The following is a 26,389-nucleotide window of genomic DNA, read 5'->3' as shown; positions in this document are numbered from 1 at the left end:
GCCCCAGCAGCCTGTGCCTATGAGTTTGCATTTGCACATAGATTTATCATCTCAAAGCTGCTGCTCTCTGCCTTGGAATAGCTCAGCACCTGGCTGGGCTTAGTGCAGTTTAGTAGGAACTCTGCTGGTTACCTGGGACTGGATGGGCACAGACTGGGATGTTCCACTCTCCCTGTAGCTCACCACTCTGCTTTTGGCCACTTCCCTTGCAGAGAAGTGTTTTGAGATGTTCTCAGTTGTGTGAGGTCATTTCTAGGTAGTTGGCAGACAGATGGTTTTGTGTGCTGTGATGTAACCCCCACTTTCAATGTATAGGTGATGTTGCCCACTGTACAGGGTTCCTTGGCCTCCATTTAGAGATCCATGAGCTGAAAACTTCCAGTTCCCTGGGTTTGATGCTTGAAACTACATCTAGAAGCCAAAGGCAAAACCCTCTTTGGCTCCAAAGCATAGATCTGTAGGTGAAACACCTGCCTTAAAGTGACATGTGGGAAGACCTTCAGGCTTCTGACTCAGAAGCCCACTTCTGTGTTGTTATTGACGTCCATTGCAACAGCTGCATTTGTTGTGTGAAGCAAGTGGCTATTCTGAGTAGTCCTCACTACATCCATGAGAGCATCAGCTCAGGTATGAGAGGAAGGTGAACAGGAGGCTGCCCGAGCGTGTGGCTGTGTGTTCAAACAGGGTTGTGTCCGCTTCTGTCGCTGTACAGTGGAGAATGGAGGTTGAAAATAGCAGCTTCTGTAAGCACTTAACATTCCTGGCTTCGTTTGTCTTTGATCTCACTTGGAGTAATTTTGCTCTCTTCTGATCCTTTCCCTTGAAGCAGCTTTTATCTCATTGTCAGGCGTGCTAATTTAGTGCAGTGTTTTGAACCAGACCTCCTCCTGTATTTCTGGAGCCTAGCAGATATTTTTTCCTTAATCAAGGAGTGTTTATACAATTCTTTGGACATCTCAGGACAAGAGTCAGAGGAGGGCTTTTTGCAATGCCAAGTCTGGGTTCTAGGCCTCTGCACATGAACATGGCCTGTGCCCAAAACCTGCAGTATTTGGGGGCTGGAAGGGCAGGAAGAGAGGACTGCATGATTCAGCACAGGTTAGAACAGTCTGATCTTGGTTGGGGGGCTTCATTTGTCCAGATGTCCAGGGCTGTATTAAATGACAGAGAGCCATGGATTGTCACATGTTTGACCTTGTCGTGGTCATCTTTCAGGTGCTCAGTTCAAGCCCTGAAGGTTGTGAGTACATCTGGTTTTTTATATGGCTTCTTGGTGTATAAATGTTTTTGGTGCTCCTGAATTAAAGGACAGTGGTTTCAGTGTGGTCATTTGCTCTTGTCATCATGTGGAGCCTGCATTGCTTGGTGATGCAAGTAGCCACTTGGCAAGTAAAAACATACTGATTGATAGCCTGGAGGTTGGTTACATGTAGGTTGTGCTGTTACTGGGTGGATTATGTAGTTGGGGCAGGTTTCCAGCACAAGAGTGACTGTTGCTCTTTAAAGATGTTGTGTAATCGTGTGTTTGCTGGCGTGAGGGCATGAAAAGAAGGCAGCCTCCTTCTGTAGGTAGCCATCAGTATGGTACTGTCATGATAGACCACTCTGGTTGCTGGTTGAGAATCCAGTGGTGTTTCTGTGTGCCTTGGTGAATGTGTTCCAAGGCTGTGGCCACCTGTGAGTTCTAGGCTTCAGATATGTTTCCCTCCCGTGGTTTTTTCTCCTCTCCTGGTATAGCAGAGAGAGAAACCTGGACCAGGCTATTTGGTTTGGTGTGGGTGAGCTCTGCAGTCTGGTGCTCAGTTTTGTACCTGGCCCTTTTTTCTCTAACATACCAACCAGAAACTCGGATCCAGGTGGGCTTTGAGTTTGGGGGAAAGACCTGGGTGGTATTTAGGGATATAGAAACACATTTTAAAAAAGCTGGGACCCAAAGTATGGAGCAGTCTGCTCTTATTCCACTGCAAGCAGGTTGAGTTGATTTTTAAGGGATTGAAGTTTGAGAGGCTGATAATTGCTTCTCAGTGACCTGTGCTGGCGTGGGAAGCTGCACTGCAGAACTCTGCTCTATTCCTGGCTGCCTGAGCCAGCCAGCTGTCCCCTCGTGCTTCACCTTTGGAGGAGGAGGAGTATTTTCAGCAAAATGCCATTTTAATTGCTGTCTGAAGAAAATAGGACAGAGAGATGGGCTGCTTCCCCCAGTGACAAACAGGAGTGCCTGGCACGAATGGGGCTGATGGAAAACATGGAGGCAGGAGGACAGCCTGTGTGTGTGGAAGCAGAGGACACGTGGGATGCCCAGGATGCAGAGCCAACTGATTCCACATGGCCATGCCCACCCAGCCCTGCAGTGTGATGGGGTGGGGGTTGATGTTGAAGGAGGGTAGATTTAGACTGGGTATTAGGAAGAAATTCTTTATAGTGAGGGTGGTGAGACACTGGAACAGGCTGCCCAGGGAGGTTGTGGATGCCCCCTCCCTGGAACTGTTCAAGGCCAGGTTGGATGGGGCCTTGAGCAACCTGTCTAATGGAAGGTGTCCCTGCCCATGGCAGGGAGGTGAGAACTAGATGACCTTTAAGATCCCTTCACACCCAAACCATTGATGATTCTATGATGTTTCTGTGATAATAAATCCACCTGCTGAAGTTGTTTTCTTCTACTGCCCCATACCAACCAGCAGTGCCCAGGCCAATCATTCTGTGATTCCATGGTAAGAGTAGGCACAGGCAGCAGTGATGCCCAGAATGCTGCTGCTGCACAGGAGCTGTGCAAGATGTGTCGATGTGTCACTGCTAGCAGTGACATCTAAAGGAGGAGTCTAGGGAAAAGATGCAGAGTCCAGGGAAAAGAACTGAAGCCATGGGCTAAGGCTTGTGACCTGCCTCCTCAGTTTTCTCTTGTGCTTCTAAAGATGACAGATGTAAGGAAAGGCAGAGGATTGAGACTTCAGCCACCGAAGTCTCAACATCTTTTGAAGTAAGCTCTGCACCAGATGCCTCAGCCTTTGCTGTAGCAGCCCTCCCTCTCTGGAGCTGGGCTGTCCACATGGGCTGGCTGAGCCCTGTGTGACATGCTGCCAGGAGCAGCTGCTGCAGGGACATCCCTTCAGAGAAGGGACTGGTTTCTGTTCCTCTGTGGATGGGGATTCTCAGTGTGTGCCTCTTGTTCTTAGCTCGTCAGAGTTTTCCTCAGCTTCGGACTGTTAATCCTCTCCAGTGTTTGGCCATGTCACTTTCTGCATGTACCTTTGATAGTCATTTGCTTGGTACTTAATTTTTCCCTATTTCATACAGGTTTTTGTGCTGGCTCTCTTGGATGGAAGGCTTCCAGTGGTAATGTTGTTACAGAGCATTTGGGGCAGCCTTTCAGCTTTGTGTTCCCTCTACTTCTAGCTTCTTGTGGAGCCAGTGAGTGAGTTTTGTAGCTTGCTGTGATCCTCAAAGTACTTATCTGCCTGAGGAGACATGAATAGACAGAGTTGTCCTTACGGGAGGGCATTTGGTGGCAGTCCCTGTGTGGTGGCATTCCTCAGCTTGCTCCCTGACTGATGTGCCTGAGGGATCCACACGTTACACTTGTGTGTGCATGCTGGAAGCTCAGTGGCGCTTCTTCCTGTGCCTTCTCCCTGCAGTGTGTGAGATAGCAGCACAGTGGGAGCATCCATGTGGGAAAACCCTAAATCCAGGGACTTGCAGGCAGCTCTGTGTTGGCAGTAGCTGCCCCTTCGTCATGAAGTGCAGTGCCCGGCTCTTGCCCTGGCTGTGTAGGGTGATATGAAGTGGGCATCTCTGCCTCCTGTGGGTTTTGGCTTTGGGGAGTGGGAGATTGTCCCCTGGACATCCTAGTGAAGATGACAGTGCTTGGGGCAGGGTCTGTTCCATCCCACAACGATGGCTACCGAGAGGCAGCAGATGCTGGGTTCTTGTGTTGCTGGCCACCCTCGAGTTGTCTGTGGTTGTTCTGCAAACCTGACAAGTTCCCATCCCCGTGGTCTTGGGGATGGGCAGGGCTAGGGTCTTCCTTCCAGGGGCACCTGGGGTTTCTCTGGCACACGCCTGGAGATAATTCCATCTCCCTGCACGTGTAATTTTGCGTGTCATTGCTCCTAATTGCGTGCTTAACACACGCTCTTTTCAGAGGCAGCCCTTTTATCAGCAGTAGGTAGTAGCAGGTTTAATAGGCTGTTTGAATTCCTATAAAATTAATCTGTAGCCTTCTGCGATAGGAGACGGGCAGGGAGCCATGTGGTTCATATCCAGTGTTGATAAACTTGTTATGGAGGCAGGAAACATTTCTGATTGGAGCAGTGACAAAATAATTTGGAGCGGAGCCATAAAAAGAGTGGATGGTGATGGTTTGAGCGCAGCAGAGATTGAAATTGCTGGTGTGTGGAAGCAGCCCTGCCAGCTAGCATTGACTTAGTGTCCCTGGAGAACTCTAATGGCAAATGCATTTTATTAATGGCAATATTCTTTTAGGAAATGCTGAGCCTTGTTTCAGAGGTGGAGCCCTCCTACAACTACATGGGTTTGGAAATCAGCCAGACCAAGACCTGTACAGCTTAGCTTGCTGCTGGTCACTGCTCTGGCTTCTGGCTGCAGAAGGCAGGTTGCCTAAGGGCATGTTCTGGATACTCTCTGCTTGCAGCTGGGATATTCTTTTCTAGTGGGGAAAGCACATCCATCCACACTCATTCTGGATTCACCTGAGTGGGATAAAACACTCAAAGACAGCAGGTCATGGTTTTAGCCATTCTTTCAGAGGATCACAGAATGATATGGGCTGGAAAGGACCTCTGGAGATCATCTCATTCACCCCTTCTGCTAAAGCAGGTTTCCCAGGATGACATCCAGGTGGGTTTGGAATCTCTTCAGAGAAGCAGACTCCACAACCTCTCTGGTCAGCCTGTTCCAGTGTTCTGACACTGTCAAAGGAAGTAACTTTTTGCCCCTTGTGCTCAGATGGAACCTCTGGTGGTTTAGGTCGTGCTTGTTGCCTCTTGTCCTACTGCTGACACTACTGAAGAGAGTCCGGTCCCATTGTCTTGACACTCACCTCTTAGATGTTGCTAAGCAGTTTGTTTTCCTTTGAAATGAGTTTCCAATACACAAACATCAGTGGTAGATGGTGTCTTTCTGGATTCCTACCTGGGGTTGAGCTCTCACTGCCAGTTACCCTTGAGTGGGAACTGCCCCAACCAAGTAGTGATCATTGGTAGAGGAGTACCAAGCTGGGTTTGAATACTGTTGCTTGCACTTACTTGTCTTGTAGGGGTTGATCAGCCTTGGTTTGCAGGCAGCTGAGGGAGGTCCCTCATGTCAGACTGGGGCTCGTGCTGCATCTTCTATCCTTGTTTCATTTCACCTTCTTCCATTTGTTCATCTCTGCTTGAATCCAGCATGAAAAATCAAGTGTGGGCAGAAGGATTGCAGAAATGGGGCAGGTTGTGCAGCCCTAGGGATGTGTGATGGAGAACCAGTGCACCAGTGTCATGGAAGGTGCTGGTCACCTAACAGGACTGAATTTCACCTGTCATCTCCACCCACACTCATGGAGAACTTCTTCTCTGCTTGTGTAAAACGGGATGGGATTAACCAAGGAGGAAAACCCCTACTGCAACACTGTCTTTTCTTTGCAGGGAGGCTGTTGGAAGGGGACTCTCTGGAGCTGAGCTGTAGTGCTGGTCCTGCAAAGGTGATACTGGAGCCAAATCAAGACGTGGTTTTGGATTGTAACCTGGCCCCTGGTGAGCAGGTGACCAATATCACCTGGAGGAAGAACGGGCTGCCGTTAGTGGAGCAGGAGCATCTGCACGTGCTTCCGAACGGATCGCTCTTCATCTCGTCCCAGGCTGTGGCAAAGGACAGTAAATACCCTGAGAGGGCTGATGCTGAGGGTAATTACTCCTGTGTGTCTCACAGCTCCCTGGGAGCTGTCACCAGTCAAACAGCTGCCGTCAGACTTTCAAGTAAGTTTTGAAGCTTTTGGTTGATTGTTGGGTTGTCCCCCTCCTGGTGTTTATACAGACCATCTGCCTCCCAGAGAGCCTGAGACAGTGCCCATGAAGTCAAATTCTATTAGTGATGTGTAGGTGGGATTTGGGATAGCCCACAAAGCAGCAGTGGTGTCTTTCAGTTATCCCACTGTTAACATCCTGTGTGGCCCTCCTAGGTAGGTGCCGTCAGCCAGGAATTAAAACCAAGACCTTCCCTGCCTGAGGAGGAGTCTGGGGGGGTCTGGTTCTCCTGACCAAGGCTGTGATGGGCTTGTTGCCCCAGTGACATAGGTAAGGAGCAGTGTCCTGAAGCAGTGAGCTGAAGGGCCAGATGATGTGGAAGCAGCCCTGTTGGAGGAAGAAAGCCCTGTGGAAGAAAGCCCTGTTGGGATGGGGCTGCAGGCGTTGGTGTGCTGTGCGCTCTCTGCTCCCAGCTCTGCTCTGCTGTGCTCCTTACCCTATCCAAACCCCAGAGGTGGCAGTGGGTGGCCTGCAACTCATCCAGGTCAGGATCTGCCCTGAGAAAGTGTGGATACACTGATAAAAAGAGTTAATCACTGAGAGACCATCAAGTGGATGTGGGTGGTCGCTTGAGGGGCACAAAAGTGCTGGAAATGAGCCAGGCTGTGCTCAGGTGGTCCGAGCTCCCCTTTGTCCCTGCTTTCAGTAACTGGCTTAGATCCTAACAGGCTTCTAGGGTTACTTACTGCTGTCCCTATTTAGAACTTGTGGTGACTTTGACAGCTTTAGTGTGTCTGAATATGACCTTAGGAAAATAATAAAGACATTGGGAACTGATACACCAAGGGAGGCCTTGGGATCTTTCATCTTCTGTGCTGTGAGACCCCTATGGACAGGATGTTGGATGTCTCCCTTTCTGATGGCTTTTGTTTGTGAAAGCTTAGCTATGTCTTGAGCCCAGTGAGTAGCAGAAGATTAGCAGGAGCTTAATCTTTGGCAAAGCAACCGATCTACTGAGAGCCCAGGCTGGTGACAGTAGTGAATAGGAGTTTGATGCTCTCTGTGTGTCTGCTGGAGCTGAGGGATGTACCAGAATCTAAGTGGGCACAGATGCTCTGCTTTAAGATAACATGTTTGGGAACTGAAATTGACAGTACTGCTGATTTCAGGTGTGGGAGGAGAGCAGGTAGGCCAAAACAGTTTACAAGGCTTTGGTGCCAGTGAGCATGTCCCGGCATGGAAGGATGTAACCAGCACCCTGCTTTTCAATGGCATTGTGAGCAGTGTGCTTGGCCCTTCTGGGTAAGGAAATCTTTGTGCATCACCTATGGTAATCTCCCTTCATGCAGAGACCAAACTAGACTGTGGGCTTGGATTTGTGCTCCCAGGCAGCCTTCTGCCATCATCTCTTTCTGTGTCTGACAAACCACATGCATAGGCAGGACCCAGAGCTCCTGGCTCCATGGCTACCTCTCCTTCTCTTCTCCTGCAGGGTACTTGGCTGTTCTTGTCCTTGACTTTCTGATGGTGTATCTGAGTGGTGTTTGCAATATCAGAAGTGCAAAAGGGGAGTTTGAACTGAAAGAGGTAGGCAGGGCAGGGGAGTTTGAACTGAACCTTTTTGCCAATCTGAAGGTTACCTTCCTGTGGTTCTTGCTGCTGGGCCTGAAGAGCTGGGCACAATTCAAATGAGGAGCTGATCAAATACTTTCCATCCTCTCCTGCTATGAGAAGGTGGTGGTCTGATCTCATAGGGACTTGGAGAAGCTATTCTGTAAGGAGCTGAGAGCAAGTCCAACTGGAGAACTGCAGGAAGGAGGTCACAGCCCTGAGCAGAGGGGATGGCAGTGCTGGGAACATCCTCTAGGTCTCACACGCTGGATTTGGCTGTGCACATCAGCTTGGCTGCCTCCAGCTCACCCTTGATCTTCCCTGGTGAACAATCAACATCGTTTGGGAGGAGGGTGGAAGGAACTCAGGGAGCTGACTGCTGAGTAAGGAATGTTGAGATTAGGGCAGAGCTCCCTTAGTAGGTGCCACTGGGTTTGCTCTGATGTTCCCAACTGGTAGAACAAATCTCTGAACTCCAGGAGAAACTCCAGCCAGTGAAGAACAGTGTGGAGGCTGGGCCAAAGGGCTGTCTACATGACAGAGAGTCTGCAGCTCTGCTTGGTGTCAGGACTGTCTTGTGTGGTGACTCTCTCTTTATAATGGCAGAGATGAAAGAAAGGGCTCTTCAGGCTGCTTTTGGATTTGATCCCCCAGAAGGGCACTCCAAGATCTGAACTGCTGCATCTTTGCAAAGCATTCAAGAATGAAATGCCTTTGTATTCAGGAATGGCTTCTGGAGCTATTTTCAGTGTGTGAGTGACAGTAAATGAGTCCTTGACCTACCAAACAGGTGAGGTTAGAAAATAATGCAAATACAGTAACACTTCTCTCTAGTAGAGTGACTTATGGAAATGCTGATGAGTGCAGCTGCACAGCACACCACACCACAGCACAGAGGTGCTTTTGCCCTTCTCAGAGCTGTGGTAGGTGAAGATTCAGACTGGTTTCCCCAACACTCACTTCACAACAAGGTGTATTTAACTTCTGGCAGGGTGGTTCAGGTTTGGCCAAGTGGTGTGTTTCAGGCTGTGAGCCTGCTGTAGAAGCCTGCACTCCTGATGGTAGATGAAGCTTTTGCCAGATCAGGGGAAAAAATCTTCAACCTTTGCAACACATCCTCCTTCTCTGCTCAGAAAATGTTCAGCATGCAGCACCTGCAGGTTGCTGGTCACCCATCCCTCCCATTCCCTGCTTGCAGTGATTTGTAGTGCCAGATAAATAGCTGGTCCCAGGATTTCATTAAGTGAAGGGACCCCTGAGGGCTGTGAAGAAGCAGTCACAGATCCTGCATGCAGATATTGTCTGGGAAGGTGGGAGACCTGGAGCAGAAGAGGCATTATTTATTCAGGAGGGTATATCTGACTGCTCCTGCCCCAATCCCAGCCACCCTGCATTAATCAGATTCCCTTTTAGGGGTGACATTTGTTGAAGTTTGCACCGTGCCTCTTGCCTGCTAACAATGGTTTGTGCCTCTGGTACAGACCTGGGTTTGTTGCTTGGTGTCTCATAAATGACAACTGTGGAGACATCTCAAAACCAGAAACTGCCTTGGCCTCCCTCTGGATTTTCCCTGAGGAGCCTGTGCAGGTGACACATCTCTCCAGCCCCTTCTGAGTTTCTCCCAGGAACAGGAAAGTTCAGGTGAACCCTCTCCTCGTGCATACTCATGTCTCCTTTTGTTACCATCTGCACAGGGAGAGGGCTGCTGCTGTGGCACACACAGACACCTGGCATAACAAATTCAGTTCTGAACAGGGAGCAGCAAGGGAATTGATTAATGAAATGCATCTCTGGCTTCGATTTGTTTTGTGGCTTGGGCAGAAGCACTCTGCATCAGCATGCAGCTGGTGCACAGAGGCATTGTAAAGGCCTGGGCTTTATTCCCGCCACAACTGAGTGCAGAAGCCTCTCCAGAGCTGGCTGTGTGTAGATGGAGTTATTCTTTGTGCTGATTGTCTGGACACTGCTGGTCTGCACAGGGCAATAGAAGAAAACCTTTGCAGCAGGCAGAATTTGTTATCACAGAATCATCACGGAGCCATCAAAGGGTTTGGGTTGGAAGGAACCTTAAAGGTTCTTACCTACCTGCCATAGGCAGGGACACCTTCCACTGGACTTGCTCAAGGTTCCATCCAACCTGGCCTTGAACACTTCCAGGGAGGGGGCATCCACAACCTCCCTGGGCAACCTGTTTCAGTGTCTCACCACCCTCACTGTGAAGAATTTCATCCTAATATCCAGGTCTAAATCTCCCCTCTGCCAGCTTAAAGCCATTCTTCCTTGTCCTATATCTAGAAGCCCTTGTAAAAAGTCCCTCCCCAGCTTTCCTGTAGGCAGGCCCCCTTCAGGTACTGGAAGGTTGCCATAAAGTCTCTCCAAAGCTCTCTCTTGTCCAGGCAGAACAGCCCTGCCACCAGCTTGTACTTCTGACCCACGGTGTGTTTTCTTCCCCGGGCTAGGCATCGGCCATCCACACGGCGTGGCTGTGGCTAATGGAGAGGAGCAAATCTGTGAGGGCTCTTGGTGTGGGTGTTCCTGTGCAGTGAACAGCTGCTTAGGCTGCTGGATTAGGTCTGGGGGGTTCTCCAAGCCCTGTGTGCTCCCATGTGGAAATACCAGGGGCGTTATTGTAGTTGTGGGAAGGTGTCGTTTTCTACCTGGTAATAACTACATTGGGGGAGATTTGTTAAAGCTGTTCATTTAGCTTAAACATTTTGTGTGAGGGAGGTTCTAGAAAATTACAGTAATTGTGACTGTCAGATGAAGATGTTTGCTGTGCCTGGAGGGAACAGGCCTGCCTTGTGTGGCTGCTGGCAGGCAGTGCAGGAGAAGTTTGGTGTGTTACTGCACCTGGGTGTGAGGCACATAGGCTGTCGTGATCCACTCTCCACAGAGAGAACTCTTCTCCCTGAATGCATAATGGGTCTGGGATTTGAGGACAGGCAGCTTGGGATTTACTCTCATTTTAAGGATTTATTTCATGGATTTTATGCCATTTATTTTGTGGATTAGGTGTATAGGTGAGGGAAGGTTGTAAGCAGAGCCAGGCTGGGCAGGAAAACCTCCAGTAGATGAATGCAGAGGCTCTGGACCATCCACAGATGTGACTTCCAAATGCTGTTTGAAGTAGGTGTGGAGGTGGGTTCTGTGAAGAGGCAGGAGCAAGCCATGTATGGACTAGCTGGGCACTACGGGTCCTGTGCTACCACATGGCTCTGCAGCCCCAGTGCTCTTTTCTGGCTCTTTCTCTCCCATGCCATGGGGCCGTGGCAAATTGCTGCTGTGATTTTCTGTGTTTCCCTTCCACCCCATGACCTGTTCAGGTGTAAGCCCTTCAGAGGCAGTGTACCTGATCCCAGTGGGGGCTGAAGTTACACCCATCTTAGGAAAAAACCTACTAATAATTAGCAAAGGTACAAAGAGGATAAGCACATGGAGAGTCTGGGGGCTAAGCGCTGTGGGAGAGAGCAGCAAGCCCATTTCAGAAGGCTGAATTCCTTGCATAGACTGCATTTTCTGCCTGGGGTGTAGTGTTGCTGGCTGGCAGTCTTTCCAAGCTCACAGCCTCCTGCACCGATCAGGCTGCTGGGAGAGGGGGAGGCTGCTGGGTTTTACCATGCTGCAGTCACCCCTGGGTTTGGGGCTAAAAGCTTTGGCACACACAGCTTGGCTCCAGCTGGGTTTAGCGTGTCAGCAAGGAGGGAGCTGCTTGCTCCATTCCTGGAGACGCAGAGCCTTGGAGCTTTGGCATGTTGCTGAGGACAATTTGCTGTAATGCTCTTCACCTTCTCACCTGCAGTGGGTAATTTTTGCTGAGTGGCCTATTAAGGTGTTCAGGGTAATCAGTGCAACAGGGCTGGGAGGTGTTTTGTGGCTCGGGATGTCTTTGCAAGCTAAACTCTAGCTGAGGAACTGAAAATAATGTTGAGTACATATCTGTCGTCCTTATTTCCCTTATTCCCTCAAGCATCTCCTGTCTCTGCCTTCTTGCATGAAAACCTCTCACTTCACAGACCTTCTGCAGCAGTCCCTTCCATCAGAATGTGTCTCTGATGCAGAGGATGCTGGTGGAGCAGCGATGAGCCTGGGTAGGAAGTCTGTCTTTGCCTGAGCCTTGCCAGTGCTGAGATCCAGGATTCTTGTTCAGTCCTACATCAAAGAAACTTTTTCACCATCATGACCTTGCTTTGGTGGTGCTTCCTGTGCACAAAAGATTGGGGTCACATTCCCTGTCATCTTCACTGTGGAAGGTGCAGGCTGCTTCTTTCAGAGCTTGCAGAAGTGATTTGTTTTTCAGCTTGTGAATCCCACCCCAAGATTTATCATGAGGAGACACTAACAGACAAAACTTGGTATGCTCTGTGTTGCCAGGGTCAAACTTCTGGCACCCACCGAGCTCTCAGCCTTTGCTGGCTGTGCTGAGGAGCTGGGCTGTGCTTGGGAAGCCTGGCAGCTCCTGCTTGCAGGGAGAGGGACGCTGCACTCCCTAATCAGGGTCCCTCTTTAGTCATGCTCCTCCACGTCCTAATGAGAAATCTGTCACGGGTGCATTTTTTGGCTCTTGGCTTTTAAAGAGCCATTCTGGAACCCAGCACAGCAGGCAGATGGGACTGGATGGAGGTGAAGGGCAGGATCCATTTCTCAGCAGGGAATTTCAAGCTTACACACACAGGTCTGGCAGGTGATAGGGAGGAATAACCAGGAGCCCCTGGCTTAGGGACAGGTTATTTTCTGGGTAACCTTGGGGAGCCCAGGAGGCACTGTCACCTTTTGTATGGCAAAGCGTGCAGAGTTCAGCCTAAATGTCCTGCCTTGCTTACCAACCTGTACAGAATACACATGCATGCAGCTGTGAGGGAGAGTAAAGAGGGCAGGAAGCTGCCTGCTGGGATTTATGGAGACTTTTCACCACTGCTGTGGACAGTGACATTGGTGTTCATGTCCTACTTAGGTTGTCCAGTCTCTGGAGACTGCTCTTGCAAAATTTGGGACTGCATCATACCAGCTTAGGTGATGCCACTTAGTGATGAACAGAAGAGTCACAGGTGACCTGACATGAAGGGAACAGAGATGCCTACAAATTTCAGCTTTTTAGAAGGGTTCCTGCCTCCCATCATGACCTTTCTGGGTACAGAGCCCTTCAGAGCCTGCCAGAGTATTCTCATTTATCCTTGTGGGATGAAAAGAGGGTAGCAGGGAAGAGCATTAAGGCTATCTGCTGCCAGGAAAAGCTTGTTTTGATGGTGCTGTTCTGACCATGCTCTGGCATTGAGTGGATTTCTTTTAAACTCTTGGGTTCAGCAAGTTTTATTAACATCATCTGAGGAGAGCTTGTAAATTAGTCAGTGTTAAAGTGGGCTGCAGCATGTATTTGCAAATACTGAAGCAGTTGGCTGCATTGGGGCCTTCCATATTAATGTCTTTTTCAGAGTTTTCCAGGAAAACATTTCTCACTGCTATTTGTATGGAGCTGAAAAACTAGACTTGGCAGACAGCTGGTGGGAGAGCTCAGTCTGTAGCTGTTGAGGAGAGCAATGAGTTGCTTTAAACATGTGAGAACTATTGAAATTAAAGACAAACACTAATGACAGCTGAGAATATGCTGAGGTTAAAATGGGTCATGCAAAAGCATTTCATTTTCAGAACTGTACCTACTCTCTCAAGCTAGCACTGCAATGAAGTGTGTATGATTGTGCTTGTGTGCAGTGCAAAGGAAACTGCAGATCTGGAGTTCTGTGAAATCCAAGGCAATGATGGATGTTCTTGGGAAGCGGTGGTAGGATAAGCACAGAATTGTGCTGGAGGACCAGAAGGTCACCGGGGGTCCTTCTAAGCACAGTGCCGTGCTTGGCCCAGCAGTCAGGCCTGTTTTCTGGCTGAATTGTGTGTTTATTGTGCCACATTCAGTACTTCTGGCACTTGTGTTAGATGGATGAATTTGCCTGACAGGGTAGGTTTAATGGCAGAGGCACTTGAACAGAGAAGCAGTAACCAATTCTTCTGGTGGGGAAGAACAGAAGCTTTCTGCTCCCTGCATGCATATTCAGAACTCCACGGTGTGACTGAGGTGCCTTTGGGTTATGCTGTTGATGGGACAGATGCTGACAGCCCCAGGAGGAGGATTTGAGCTCGGCCTAAGTCAGCAGGGTTTTGCTGTCTGTGTGGAAGGGGAGGAAGATGAGGCAGCCACGTATGAGTGATGGGAAGGGTGCAGTCCAAAAGCAGTCACAAATGGTAGTGCTTCATCTCCAAAGCAACTTCAGCCTCTCTAGTGTAGAAAGCAGCATATAGATAGGGATGACACTTGGAGAACAAACAAGTGTCCTGGCATTTATGAAATCCATCCTTAGCAAGGTGCTGTGTCTGCATCCCCTTGGCTTCATCTCATCTGCTGGAGCAGGATGGAGCAGGCAAAGCTGTTCACCATGGAGGAGGGTAATAACCCTTATAGTCTCTTCCCTAGTCTCCAGCATTGCCAGCCTGTGGGCAGTTAGTTTGTGTAAGTAACTCAACATCTGGCCTTGTTCTTCCTCTTGCCTTGTTTTAATTTCCTGTGGCTGCAGGAATGCTACAAAGCAAGGGGAAAGCCCTGCCTCTTGGGCTTGTGCCATTGCCCCTCTTCCCTCATTCCGTGTGTCCTTCCCAAAGGGAGCAAGTGAGCAGACAAGGAAGCAGCTTGGAAAGGTAACTGCTGAACTCAGCTAATTGCCTGCCTTTCCTCTCATGCTGTTACCTTCAAGGAGAAAATGAGGTAAGAAGCAAATTTGCCCATTGTAACCTTTCAGCTGCTGTTGTTAGGACTGCTGAGGGCCTGTAGGGCAGGGGAAAGGGAAGAATTATGTTTCAGGCTATCTTCAGGAGAGAAAAGCCTTCTTGACTCCTACATCATAAGAGGTTTGCCTCTCTCAGCAGAAACATGGAGTTGTTAACTTGCCTTTCCTCCTTCTTTCCCCAGCATTGTCACGCTTTTTCCAGCAGCCGGAGTCACAGGCAGTGGAAGAAAATGGCATGGCCCGCTTTGAGTGTCGCATCGAAGGACTGCCCTCCCCTCTCATCACCTGGGAGAAGGACCACCAACCTGTTCCAGCAGAACCCAGGTGATTCCCTGATGGCTTGAAATAAAGCAGACCCAAACCTGACCGTTTAGGATGTGGAAATCCTCTGTCAAAAAGTAGACTGAAGAGAGAGATGGTAGACCAGGTTTGGACCTGATAATTAAGTGATTAGAGAGGAGGTGTGCAAAGGGCCCACGCAAACAGATCCACAAAACACCTAAATGAAGTGAACTTTCCCCCAAAATACAACCCACCAAAGAGAAAAAAAAGGAGAGAAAGAGAAAGAACCAAGTCTTTTATTACTGATCTCTCATTCTAGAACCTTTGCCATGAAGGACCAAGTGCTTATTCTATAAAAGATAGTTTCAAGAACTGAAGTGAGCTGGAAATTGGCTGCTAAACAAAGTAGTTGAGACTCCAGCCTCAGTTCTCCAGTGGTCTGGAAGAGTCTGCACGCAGAAATATGTTAGCCATTGTCTCCTCGTCCAGGGCATTGGAGGGAAACCAGGAAGAGTAAGCAGAAGGACAGACAGCAGCACAAAAGGGAACAGAGAATCTTGAAATGGTGCCAGCTCTGACAGCACAGAACCTGCACCCTACAGAGGCCTGTGTGTATGGAACAGGGCACAGCAGGCTGTGGCATGGCTGCCTTTGGCTTGTCCTCTTGTGAGGAGGGAAGTGAGGGATTTGGGCCTGGTGTGAGGAACGTTTCTCCAGCTGACTGTAGGGTTGCAGTGCTGGGGGTACTAGGTGTACCCAGCTGAACTCCAGGATGTGGTTTTTCCTCTCATTTTGGTTGTGGTTCTAGGGTCAGTTGTTTTCTTTGCTGTTTTCCCCCACAGATTTGTCTTGGTATTAATGATCCTTCTGGAGCACTGTGTGTGCTCAGTAACCTGGGAGATCTTTCCATTTGTTCTGTTCCAGTGTTTAGAGGTTATCTAGTAAAAGACTTTGAGTTTTCTTTTCTGGGGGAAAAGATAAGAGTCCTGCAGCATGATAAACTTATCCTTAATGGAAGTCAGATCCAGGCACAAGAAGAAGATAAACCATCAGTTGGCTGTTAGTTGGTCTGTAGGCATCACTCCTGCAGGGGGTAAGTGACTGCATTGTCCTTTAGTTCTTAAAAAGTCATTTTCTGTTCTGCAGGAAGAGCTGTTTCCCTCCCAGGGAAGTTAAGCCAAGAGGCAGGAAGAGAGGAAGCAAAGAGGGGTGGGGTGAGGTTTAGGAATAGTTTTGCAGCAGTGACTGTTTCTGTAGTAATAATAACTGCTTATATCCCTGAGTCTGAAGGTTTTGAGGAGGCTGCTGCTTTGTAATGAGAAGAAAATTCATTAAAAAAGAAAGGGGGGGGAACCCCCAAACACCAAAAAAGAAAGGATTGCAGTGGGAAGTGTGCCATAAATAGGGCAATGGCTTTTTAATGAGACAGCTCGATGGATGTGGCGAAATTACTTGCTCAGAGATTGCTTTCAACACGGGCAGCCTGAAAATTGTTTTCCTTGTCAAAACCAGGCCATAATCTCTGCCTGCAGATCTTGCTTTTTAAATCATGTTTTAGCTAATATGCTTTTTCAGAAGGATTTGCCTTTTTTGTGTGCTGTTGTCTGGTGGTTGTTGTTGGATTTAATATAACCGGCTTTCGAAGGAATTAAGTGAATTCCAGGAAACGCTGGCTGCCAACCAGCGCGCTCTTATCCTTACCACATCGTGCCTCAGGACTGGATTTCAGGCCAGCCTGATTACTGTGGACTCCCTCCTGTGCACACTTGTGATGAGCCTGGGAAGATGCAATCATTTGGATGGGTAGGCGTCAGGATGATGATTTCATCTTCCAGAATAGCTTGGTTAGGTGTGTGTACACAGTCAGGCTCTGGGGCTGCAGATACAAGCCTTGAGATGATGCTGCTGCTGCGTCAATGTTTATCCTCTCTTCTAAGAGAGCTGGAATAATCATGGACAGCTGACACTGCTGCTTTCCTTTTTTCTTCTTTTCTTTGTTAGTGTTGATCTTACCTTTCAGCACTCTCCTCAACCTTTGCCCTTGGCTGCAGGTTCTGGCATGGAGTCCAGGTAGTGGCTCAGTTGGTAGCACATAAGACCCGTAATGGGAAGGTTGTGAGTTCAAGCCTGCAGTGGGCAGTAGTGTCCTCCCTACTCTAGTCACGAGGTCTGTGGTGACAGGTTGGTCTTTGAGGTCTCTTCCAACCTTAGTGATACTGAAAGTGAACACTGAAAGTGCCACCTTGAAGGTGCTGCAGGCTGAGCTTAAGACAGACAACTCAAAGAGCAGTGAAGTGCTTACTGATGTTTTCAGAGTACTTTTCCTGCCCTACTGATGTCCAGGACAAAATCTAACTCTCATATGTAAGTAAGGCATAGAAGAATTTTGCAGTTCTGGCTCTGAGGTACTTTTTAAAACCCTGTCTTAAATCTGCAGCAGCTGCTGAGAAGTGGCTTGCAGGTTTTCTCTGGGTTGCAGTTGTTTTGGGGTGTGTGCTACATCTCTTGGCGTACTCTTCTCTCGGTTTTAGGTGCTGGCTGGGTTTTACACCAGCTTCCAAACTGCTGTTTATTTTCCCTAGAGCCAAGATGAGTACTTGCTAGGAACTGGAGGTCTTTGGAGGTCAGCTCATAAACACATACCCTGCAGATCACATGTCTGCAATCACAGTATCTTCTTCCACGTTTTGGCTAAGTGAGAGTTTTACTGTGTGGAGAGTTCACTTCTGTCAGGAGTGCCTTAGTGTGGCTCACGTTAGCATACAGGGCTCTTGAGCTGTGAGCAAAAGGACTTGCAACCTTTGAGTCCATGTCAAAGCTGCAGATTCCTGACTTGTCCTCAGGACTTCTGCTTCAGTCTATTTAAGAGGCTGTGAGGAAGGGTGTGCCAGAAACTTACTGAGGAGAAAGAAAAGGAGTTAGCCTGTTAATGCTGGAATATTCTCTGCTGCACACACAGTTCCTGAGCACTGCCCTGGTAATCAGCACTGAGGAGGTGAGCAGCTGTTGGCCCTTCTGTGCTCTCTTCTCTGCCCCCACTCTTGTGTAGAATCTGCTCTGGGAGGAGCAGAGAGAGGAGCAGCTACTTGTTTGTGCCCTGTTGCTCTGGCAGCTTGCTGAGTTCCCTGGTAGCTGGATCCTGGTCTGAATGTGTTGCCCTTTAACCAGCTACCTGCTGCAAGTAGGGGACTTGCCTTCTGTGAGTCTCCTGTGAGATTTTGGCACTACAGCTGACAAAATTCTTGGACTGCAGAGGTGCCAGAATTCCTGCTTCTCTCTCTCTGTTTGGTTTTTGTTTTCTACTTAATCCATACTGAGGGTGAGCAGACATAAAAGATCTGCCCTTTGTGTGGAAGGACAGGTAGCACCTAATGTCTGCTCTGAATCATCAGGCAGACTTGTTTCCTTGCAGGGAGCCTGGGCAGACAGCAGAATGCCCTTGCTGGCTGCCTGGAGGCTTCTAGTCCAGGGATACTGGGAGCCTAAACAGCTGGAGGCTTTGTGAGCAGCTGGAGGAAATTGTGGATAGAGAAATCCTGCCTTTCTTTCCTTCTTGCTTCGCTGGGAGAGCAAAGCTCAACCTCTGCTGTGCTTTCCTAACAGGATGTACTGCAGATCTCTCTGCTGCTCCCCTCACTGAAGGGGCCATCTTGAGTGATGTGTTGATTGAATCTCTTCACTCCTCCTTGCCTCAAGCTCCTGCTCTTCTAGAAGCACAGTAGCTGGGTTTCTGCTGTCAGGAGAAGTTAGGCATGTTGGCTGAGCATGACCCTGGACAAAGTTCTGAGCAGCCTGGTCTAGCTGTCCCTGCTCTGAGAGGGTAAAGGCCACAGACAACTTTCAGAGGTCCTTCCCTGCCTCAGTGAGTCTGTGCTACATAACTGGAGTGTCTTTTTGTGGCTGGGAGATGCCTTGCCTAGTGTTTGAAATATGTTGCTATTAATTACAGACTCAAATAGCAGATGCACGACGAAAATAAATATTATCGCAGTGGGAGGCTTTCCCTCACAGAGCTGAGAGGATGCAAATATTTGTCTCCTTTCTCCTGTGTCCTGATGAGGCATCTTGATGAGGGATTTCTGGGCACCACCTCTTCTGAGGTCTCTGGAGCTTGATCCTGAGAAAAGCCTCTCTGTAAGCAGCGGGAGCATGGCTTTAGGGATCGTGGGAAGCTTCAGCAAGTCTGTGTCCATGATTCAGGCTGTAGAATCGTGCCAGTAGAAACAGTCTGGTCACTGGAGGAACTCTTTTAGCTCTTCCCTTTCTTCATCAGCTGTCAAGATGACAAGAAGTGATGAACTCAGATTGCCAGTGAGGTTCAGGATGGACACTAGATTTGCAGCAGGGGTATTTGTCTCTGGAACAGACTGCTTAGGGCAAGGGAGGTATTTGTGTTACAGGAGAGTTAGGATAAATGTTTGCAGGAGCAGGTGTGCTATTGGTGACCAGGGCTTGAATGCAAGATGAATGATCTCTTAAGGTCCTCCTGGATCTGTGACCCTCTCTCCTGACACTCCAGTTATCTTAGCACCTGGACAGCCACAGTTTTACTTGGAGAGTTTACTTGTTGTGATGGAAGGATTGGTGTTCATGCTTCTGGCTTGTCTTTATGCTATTCCTGTGGAAAAGCTGCTGTCCCTCCCCTTAGCAATTGCCTTTGAACGTGTCCTCTTCATAATGAAGACTGATAACCCAGAGCTGCCTGTCAAAGCTCAGCAGCTCTGTTTATAGAAGCTTGCAATTAAAAATGGATCTCATATATAATTAAAAAGGATCACGCAGGCTTTGCGCCTTGCGTTCAAGAATAAAGAGGCTGCCATCTAGGAATCCAGGCAGAAAATGGAGATGCTGACAGCCAGCTCCTACTTTTATGCTAATTGCTAATCATCTGCTTTGTTCAGTGTAATGCAGCAAGGATTGTCTTCATAGCATGAGCTGTGTAGCCACTTCACTCCGTGGAAGTGTTGCCCAGTAGCTCCCCATGGGCAGTTGTGGGGGATACTGAATGCTCGGCTCGTAAGCTTGTCAGCTTGTGAAAGCCAGAAACTCATCGAGGAGCAAAAGGAATCACAGCAGGAACGGTGCAGCTTCATGTGGCTGTGTCCTGACAGTTTTGGGCCAAGAAGGTGCCACTGTGTGTGAGTTGGTCCCTTCATGTACTCGCCATGGGAGGTTTAGGTTGGACATTAGGGAAAATGTCTTCCCTGAAAGGGCTGTCAAGCCCTGGAACAGGTGGCCCAGGGCAGCGGTGGTGTCCCTATCCCTGAAGGGATTTAAAAGCTCTGTTGATGCAGTGATGAGGGACAGGGTTTTGTGGTGACCTGGCAGTGCTGGGTTAATGGCTGGACTCCATGGTCTTAAAGGTCTTTCCCACCACAACAATTCTGTGTAGTCGAGGTGCATCAGGGAAAAGGTGATGTTCAGACTTCTTTGCAGTGTATTTTTTTCTCTGCCTACCAAACCTTTGTGAAAAGCAAGTGGTGAAACTGGCTGTAGCGTGGGCACTTGTACACTTGGAGTCACCTGCAAACCTGTGAGTAGAATGTGCCTGTGTAGTTGTTCCATACTGTACAGCTGCTTTGTATGTGCAGAGCTCTCTTGACTTGATCTGCCAAAAGCAGACTCTGTTTTGTCAAGACTGCAGGCCAGCAGAGGTCTGTACCTGCTGCTTTTTAAGAACCACCACTTGGGTCGCTCAAAGCTTTCTCAGTCCCATTTTGCTGTGGTTACCAGAATCTGCCCATGATCTGTTTACAGGAGGAAAGGAGGGGATAAAATGGCTTTGAATTGATGAATAGCTCAAGCAAAACACAGCCTGTCTCACATTCTTCCTTTTGGTCACTCAGGTTTGTAACTCTTCCAAATGGTGTCCTCCAAATCGTGGACGTGCAGGAGAGCGATGCTGGCGCTTACCACTGCGTGGCAAGCAACGCCGCCCGGAAGCGCTACAGCAGCGATGCAGTCCTCAGTGTCCTGAAAGGTAAGGAGCAGGCAGGAGCCTGCTGGGCTGGGCACGTATGCCACACAGCCACTGCGTGGGGGGGTCAAGCTGAGCTGAAACAGCAGTGATGAGCTCACCTGCTGGTGTGGCTCTGCACGGGGCAGGCTTTGGTTGGAACTTGAAGAGAAGGCATTTTAGTGAAGATTTCTCTTTCCTCCGAGGGGGTAAGCAGGCTGGGTGGGAGGCTGTCTTGGTCCAGAGAGGGAAAGACTCTCGGTTCTTTTGAGTATTCCCATGTTATGAAATTAGAGGCACAAATGAGGCCAAAATATCAACAGCAAGGCTATTTATTAACAGAATAAAGTGGGTGGATCAGAAGGAGAGAGAGAAAATAGAGAGAAGAGGAAAGGAATTATATTACCACCCCCAACCCTCCAAGACGGTTTGGGTCTGTGGAGGAAGGGTGCTGCCTTGTTGGCTGTGCTGTCCTCCGCTGGTGGAGGGGAGGGAGAGATCCCAAAGTCCAAGTCCTTCTCTGAGCAGCCTCTTCAGCTCCATCAGTTGCAGCAGGTGGAACTTAGGACATGGAGAGAGGGTTCCTCCTGGTCTGCTTCTTCCAGGCTACATGGTGATGTCTCTGTCCTTTTCTCTCCTGGTAGTTTCTTCACTTTTCTTCAGAGCAGCATTGCCCAGGTCTTTCCTTCCCCCTTGCCAGTAGTTGCTCAGGTCTTTCATACATTTTTTTTAGGTGTGTGTCCAGGTGGTGAAACCATTGTCCTTTGCACCATCCTCCCTTTCTGGGGTAGCTGATGGGTAGAGATGATCTTGTCTATGCACATCTGCCCAATACACATCAGCTATTGTCTAGGCAAGGAGCAAAGGTGATTTTATCTTTGTTGATTCACATCAAGAGAAACAAGATTGAGTCTCTTACAGAGGTGGTGTTGCCTCTGCCCTGTCACAAGACTAGGAGAGCAACAATAATCATGGGGTTGTTTCTTTCTTTGCCCAGGGATCTGCCCAGGGATTTTCTTTGGCACATGAATTCTAACAGCCCTAGACTCCTTTTTTGCTCTGGGGCTTTTAGAAGAGGGGGTCAAGCACCCTGCTTGTGCCTTGGGGAAGTGTTGAGTTGTAATCTTGTCTTCTGTGGCCTTGGATGGCAGGACAAGAGAAGACTGGCATGAACTGAAGATGCTTTCCCAGGCTAGCAGGAGAAATAGTTGCAGACACTGGAGTAGATGGCAGGGCTGTGACTACCCCATGTTGCCTATCAGGGTCCAGAGGAGGTTAAGCACAGTGACATCTGACCTGCATTCTCTGTCCATATTGCTGGCTCTTAGCTGAGCTTTTGGGTTGGTTCCAGAGATCTTTGTGTGGTATTTGGGAAGAGCCTCAGCTGGGATTTCTTCTGGTGACACAGACAGTTGGAGCAAGGCTTTGGGTGTGAGCTGTCCTTTGCCTCCTGATTGGGGCCTCAGCCTCTGAGTGCATTTTTCTTTGTAAACCAAGAGTGCAGTGGGCAAGTCTGGACATGAGAAGGTAGCTGAGAGCAGAAGTGCAGTGGGGGTCTCCAAACTTCAGCATCCTTCCCAGCAGGCCTGGCTGCCTCCTGACTATTATATAATCCTCATACTGCATGTGGACAAACTCACCAGCACAGGGGGTTGGGTTGAGCTGTGCTGTCTCTTGGGACAGTGCCCCCCTGCCACTGTCCCCAGTTCCTGCTGACCCCAGTATGTTTCCTAGGCAGCTTTAACCTTGAAAGCTCTGCAGTCCTTCCCAGCCTCCCTGGTCTTTGTTTGGGGTTACTCTGCTTGGCATTCTGCTACCAGCAGATTTTCACGGAGATGGCTTTGCTGTTCATCTATCAGCAGGGAATGTAATTAACTGTGGAGCCTGAGAACACACCTCTGATCAATGGATTGTGTCGTGGAGGTAATCTGTGTGGAATCTGCAGAGAATTGGTGAGCAGTTGAAGGCTCTGTATCTAATTGCCAGCCCCTGCCAGATCCTCTGTGTGCCTAATGAAGCAGAGGCAAGGGGAACGCTGGCTGTGGGCAGTTCCACACTCAGAGATAGCTCCTATCTTGGCTCTGGTTTGCTATTAATCACCAATATTGATCAGGCTACAAAGGGGACTGTGCCATCCTTGGCATCATAACTCGTTCAGCATAATTGTATCTTGTAACTCTGCAATGTTTAATCTGCTTTGCAAATGGAGGCAGCGGAAGAGGTTAAACGGGAAGCGTTCCTTCTGGAGCACCAGCCGGCCCCAGCAGATTTCTGCCTGCAGTTCTCACCCAAATCTCGTTTCTGCAGCACCACACCACCCGCTGGCTGCAACAACAAATATGTGAGGTTGAGTTTTTCACCAGATTGAGCAGATAGTGATGAAAAACATGCCTGTTAAATCTCTGGGGGTTTTTATAATTGGGGAGAAGCATCTCCGAGACAGATGGGGAACTGCAGTGACCTGTGCGGGCTGCAAACTCCTCCGTGAGTGATGGGCAGGGTATTGATCCTTTTTGTGTTTCAGCACTTCACCAGCACAGGCATATTTTGGATGCCTGGACTGGCTTCAGGAGTCTTTTCCTCCCTGTTCAGAAGCAGCTTGTAGTAGTTTGAGTGAACTGATGAGGCAGAAATCCTTTGCCAGTTGCAAAAAATAAACCCAAGCTAAACCAAAGTGAACAAAAAATGTCAGAAAACCCCAAAACAACAACAAAAGCCAGTCAAACAAAAGACCAATAGCCTGAAATACAGTTCTTTAGCACTGCTTGAGCTACTTATCTGGGGGTTGTGGCGACCAAACTCCTATGTGTCTGCAGGCAGGAGCAACTAAACTACTTCTTCCTTCCCTGCTGACGGCTCCTGAGTCATTTGTGCTGAATTTGTCAAGATTCCATTCTTTCAGCCCCACTGCACTGCCAAGGCTCCTGGAAAAGGTTTGTGCAGTGGGACCTAGTGACTCCTTACCAACTGTGCCTGCAGTTTTGGTGTCTTACTGACAGCACTGGGCAGTGCTGTGTGCTTGTGATGGATTTTGGGGCTATGCTGCTTACAGTACAAACACCTCCACTTGCACTGGGTTGCCAGCCCTCAGGCCTAGGAGCAGCTCATGTTCTGCCTCTGCCCCTACCAGACAGTGCTGGATTTGAGTGGGCTGTGCATAGCAAAAGAATCTGTTTCCCTATAGCTCTTCTGCCCACTTGTCCTTTTCCTCCCCCTTGTTCCCAGCACAATGGCTGGGAATTGTCCCATCTGCCTTATTGAAGGCCTTTCCCCAGGAAAAGCAGCAATTAGCACGACCCCTTTCTGTTGTATTCACGTCGCCTGAAACCCCTCCAGAGGTGGCTTCCCCTGACAGTGTGACATGGGGAAGGCTGGATTGTGTGTCAGTGGCTAAACACATGCTGTCCTTACCCAGGCAGGGCAGAGAGCTGTGCTCAGTGCTGCTGGAAGTGCTGCAGATGTTTTGGCGGTGCAGACTTCATGGTGCAAATTTCCAGACGTTCCCTGGGGAAGCAGCATTCTGAGCTGGAAGGGAAGAGAGCAGGCTGGAGGGAGGGATAAAGTCACACAGCCCTCAAACAGCCTGCTGGCCAAGTAGGCATAACTGGGATTGTCCCCTTGGATCTCCACTGCTCCCTGGTGGATGGAGCACCAAACACATCTGGCAGCTCTCCATCCCTTCACCCCTTGCCTGGACACTGCAGCCCTGCTGCCAAAGAGAGCATTAGGTGCTGGCTGCAGCATGCTTTTCCCAGGCACTCTGTCAATGGCTGCTGCCTTCTCCTCCTCTTCTCTGCCTTAGTGAGGCCACATCTGGAATACTGTGTCCAGTTCTGGGCTCTCCAGTTCAAGAGAGGCAAGGAACTGCTGGAGAGAGTCCAGTGGAGGCTACAAAGATGCTGAGGGGACTGGAGCATCTCTGTGAGGAGGGAAGGGCTGAGAGACCTGGGACTCTTTAGCCTGGAGAAGAGCAGCCTGAGAGGGGGTCTGATCAATGCTCAGCAATAGCTAAAAGGTGGAGGGAAAGAGGATGTGGCCAGAGTCTTTTCAGTGGTGCTCAGTGACAGAACAAGGAGCAATGGGCACAAAGTGGAGCCCAGGAGGTTCCATCTGAAGATGAGAACAAACTGCTTTCTTTTGAGGGTGCTGGAGCCTTGGAGCAGACTGCCCAGAGAGGTTGTAGAGTCTCCTTCTCTGGAGAGATTCCAAACCTGCCTGGACATTGTCATTCTGTGGGTAAACCTGCTTTAGAAGGGGGGTTGGACTAGAGGATATCCAGAAGTTTCTTCCAACCCCCACCTCTGTGATTCTTTGCTTGGGATCAGTTCTTGGAGGGGCTGTGCCTGCCTTCTGTAGCAGCTTTTTCTGGATGCAGGCTCTGGAGCCCTGTTCTGTACTTGTGCATAAAGAGTTAATTCCCTGTGTGTCCTGCTGGTGTTTGCAAGTCCTTGATACACAGAAGGAAGTGCTGCCATGCTTCATGAAGCGTCTCTCAGAGAAGAGTGGCAGAAAGGCTTGAGGAACATGACATTGTGTGGTCTCAGCAGCTCACTTTGCCTATCACTTACTTCACTTTTTCCCTCCCTATTATGCACGTTTGCTCTTTGTGGATTTTCTTGAGGACAGGGACAACCTCCTGCTCTGTGCTTGCCCCACGCCTGGTGACATGTGGCTCTTGCATCCCCACTGCAGCACAACCAACCATCAGAGGATCTGCTTCTGCTGAAGCAGGACATTTTTGCAAGAACTTTATCCATTCTGGTTTTAAATGACTGTGGCTCCCCCTAACTCCTGTTGCATCCTTTCCAATGAATGGATACTGGGGTTTCTCTGCTCCACAGCTGACCCAGTTTTCACTTTCCTGCAGTTCATCTTACTATTTTTAGTTGCACAGTGCTGGGAGGCTTGAAAAACTTCTCCTTCCTCCTTGGGTTTTAATCCCTTTGAATATGTATAAGCAGTGTGGTGATCCAGCTGGCAGCCAGTCACTAGTGGTGTGCCCCAGGGATCAGTGCTGGGCCCAATCCTATTCAGTATCTTTATTGATGATCTGGACAAGGGGATTGAGTCCACCTTTAGTAAGTTTGAAGATGACACCAAGTTGGGAGCAGGAGTTGATCTGTTAGAGGGTAGAAGGGCTCTCCAGAGGGGCCTTGACAGGCTGGACAGATGGGCAGAGTCCAACATGATGGCATTTACCAAGTCCAAGTGCCAGGTGCTGCACTTTGGTCACAACAACCCCATGCAGTGCTACAGGCTGGGGACAGAGTGGTTGGAGAGCAGCCAGGCAGAAAGGGACCTGAGGGTAGTGGTTGACAGCTGGCTGAACATGAGCCAGCAGTGTGCCCAGGTGGCCAAGAAGGCCAATGGCATCCTGGACTGCATCAGAAATAGTGTGGCCAGCAGGAGCAGGGAAGTCATTCTGCCTCTGTAGTCAGTGCTGGTTAGGCCACACCTTGAGTCCTGTGTCCAGTTCTGGGCCCCTTAATTTAAGGATATTGAGATACTTGAATGTGTCCAGAGAAAGGCAATGAGGCTGGTGAGAGGTCTCAAGCACAAGCCCTGTGAGGAGAGACTCAGGGAACTGGAGTTGTTTAGCCTGGAGAAGAGGAGGCTCAAGGGAGACCTTATTGCTGTCTACAACTACCTGAAGGGAGGTTGTAGCCAGGTGAGGGTTGGTCTCTTCTCCCAGGCAACCTGAAAGTTTCCAGAGAAGGAAAGTCCACAACCTCTCTGGGCAGCCTGTTTCAGGACTCTGTCACCCTTGCAATAAAGAAGTTTTTCCTCATGTTGGGGTGGAATTTCCTGAG

General features: G+C 49.2%; 1 protein-coding gene across 2 annotated transcripts in view; it reads left to right on the top strand.

Moving 5' to 3' along the window:
* The window catches only part of IGDCC4 (immunoglobulin superfamily DCC subclass member 4), a 107,654-nt gene that overhangs the window by 30,581 nt on the left and 50,684 nt on the right, over window positions 1-26,389 (top strand). For both annotated transcript variants that reach the window (XM_068143498.1, XM_068143499.1), the window contains exons 2-4: window positions 5,640-5,969; window positions 14,524-14,665; window positions 20,470-20,603. In XM_068143498.1, the coding sequence (XP_067999599.1) occupies window positions 5,640-5,969; window positions 14,524-14,665; window positions 20,470-20,603 (606 nt within the window). The remainder of the gene's footprint in view (window positions 1-5,639; window positions 5,970-14,523; window positions 14,666-20,469; window positions 20,604-26,389) is intronic.

This window comes from Melanerpes formicivorus, unplaced genomic scaffold (assembly GCF_026170545.1).
Source record: "Melanerpes formicivorus ecotype bairdi unplaced genomic scaffold, bMelFor1.0.p_v2 SCAF_10, whole genome shotgun sequence".
Lineage (NCBI taxonomy): Eukaryota > Metazoa > Chordata > Aves > Piciformes > Picidae > Melanerpes > Melanerpes formicivorus.
The sequence above is the reverse complement of the archived record's forward strand: the minus strand, read 5'-3'. Positions and strand labels throughout refer to the sequence as shown.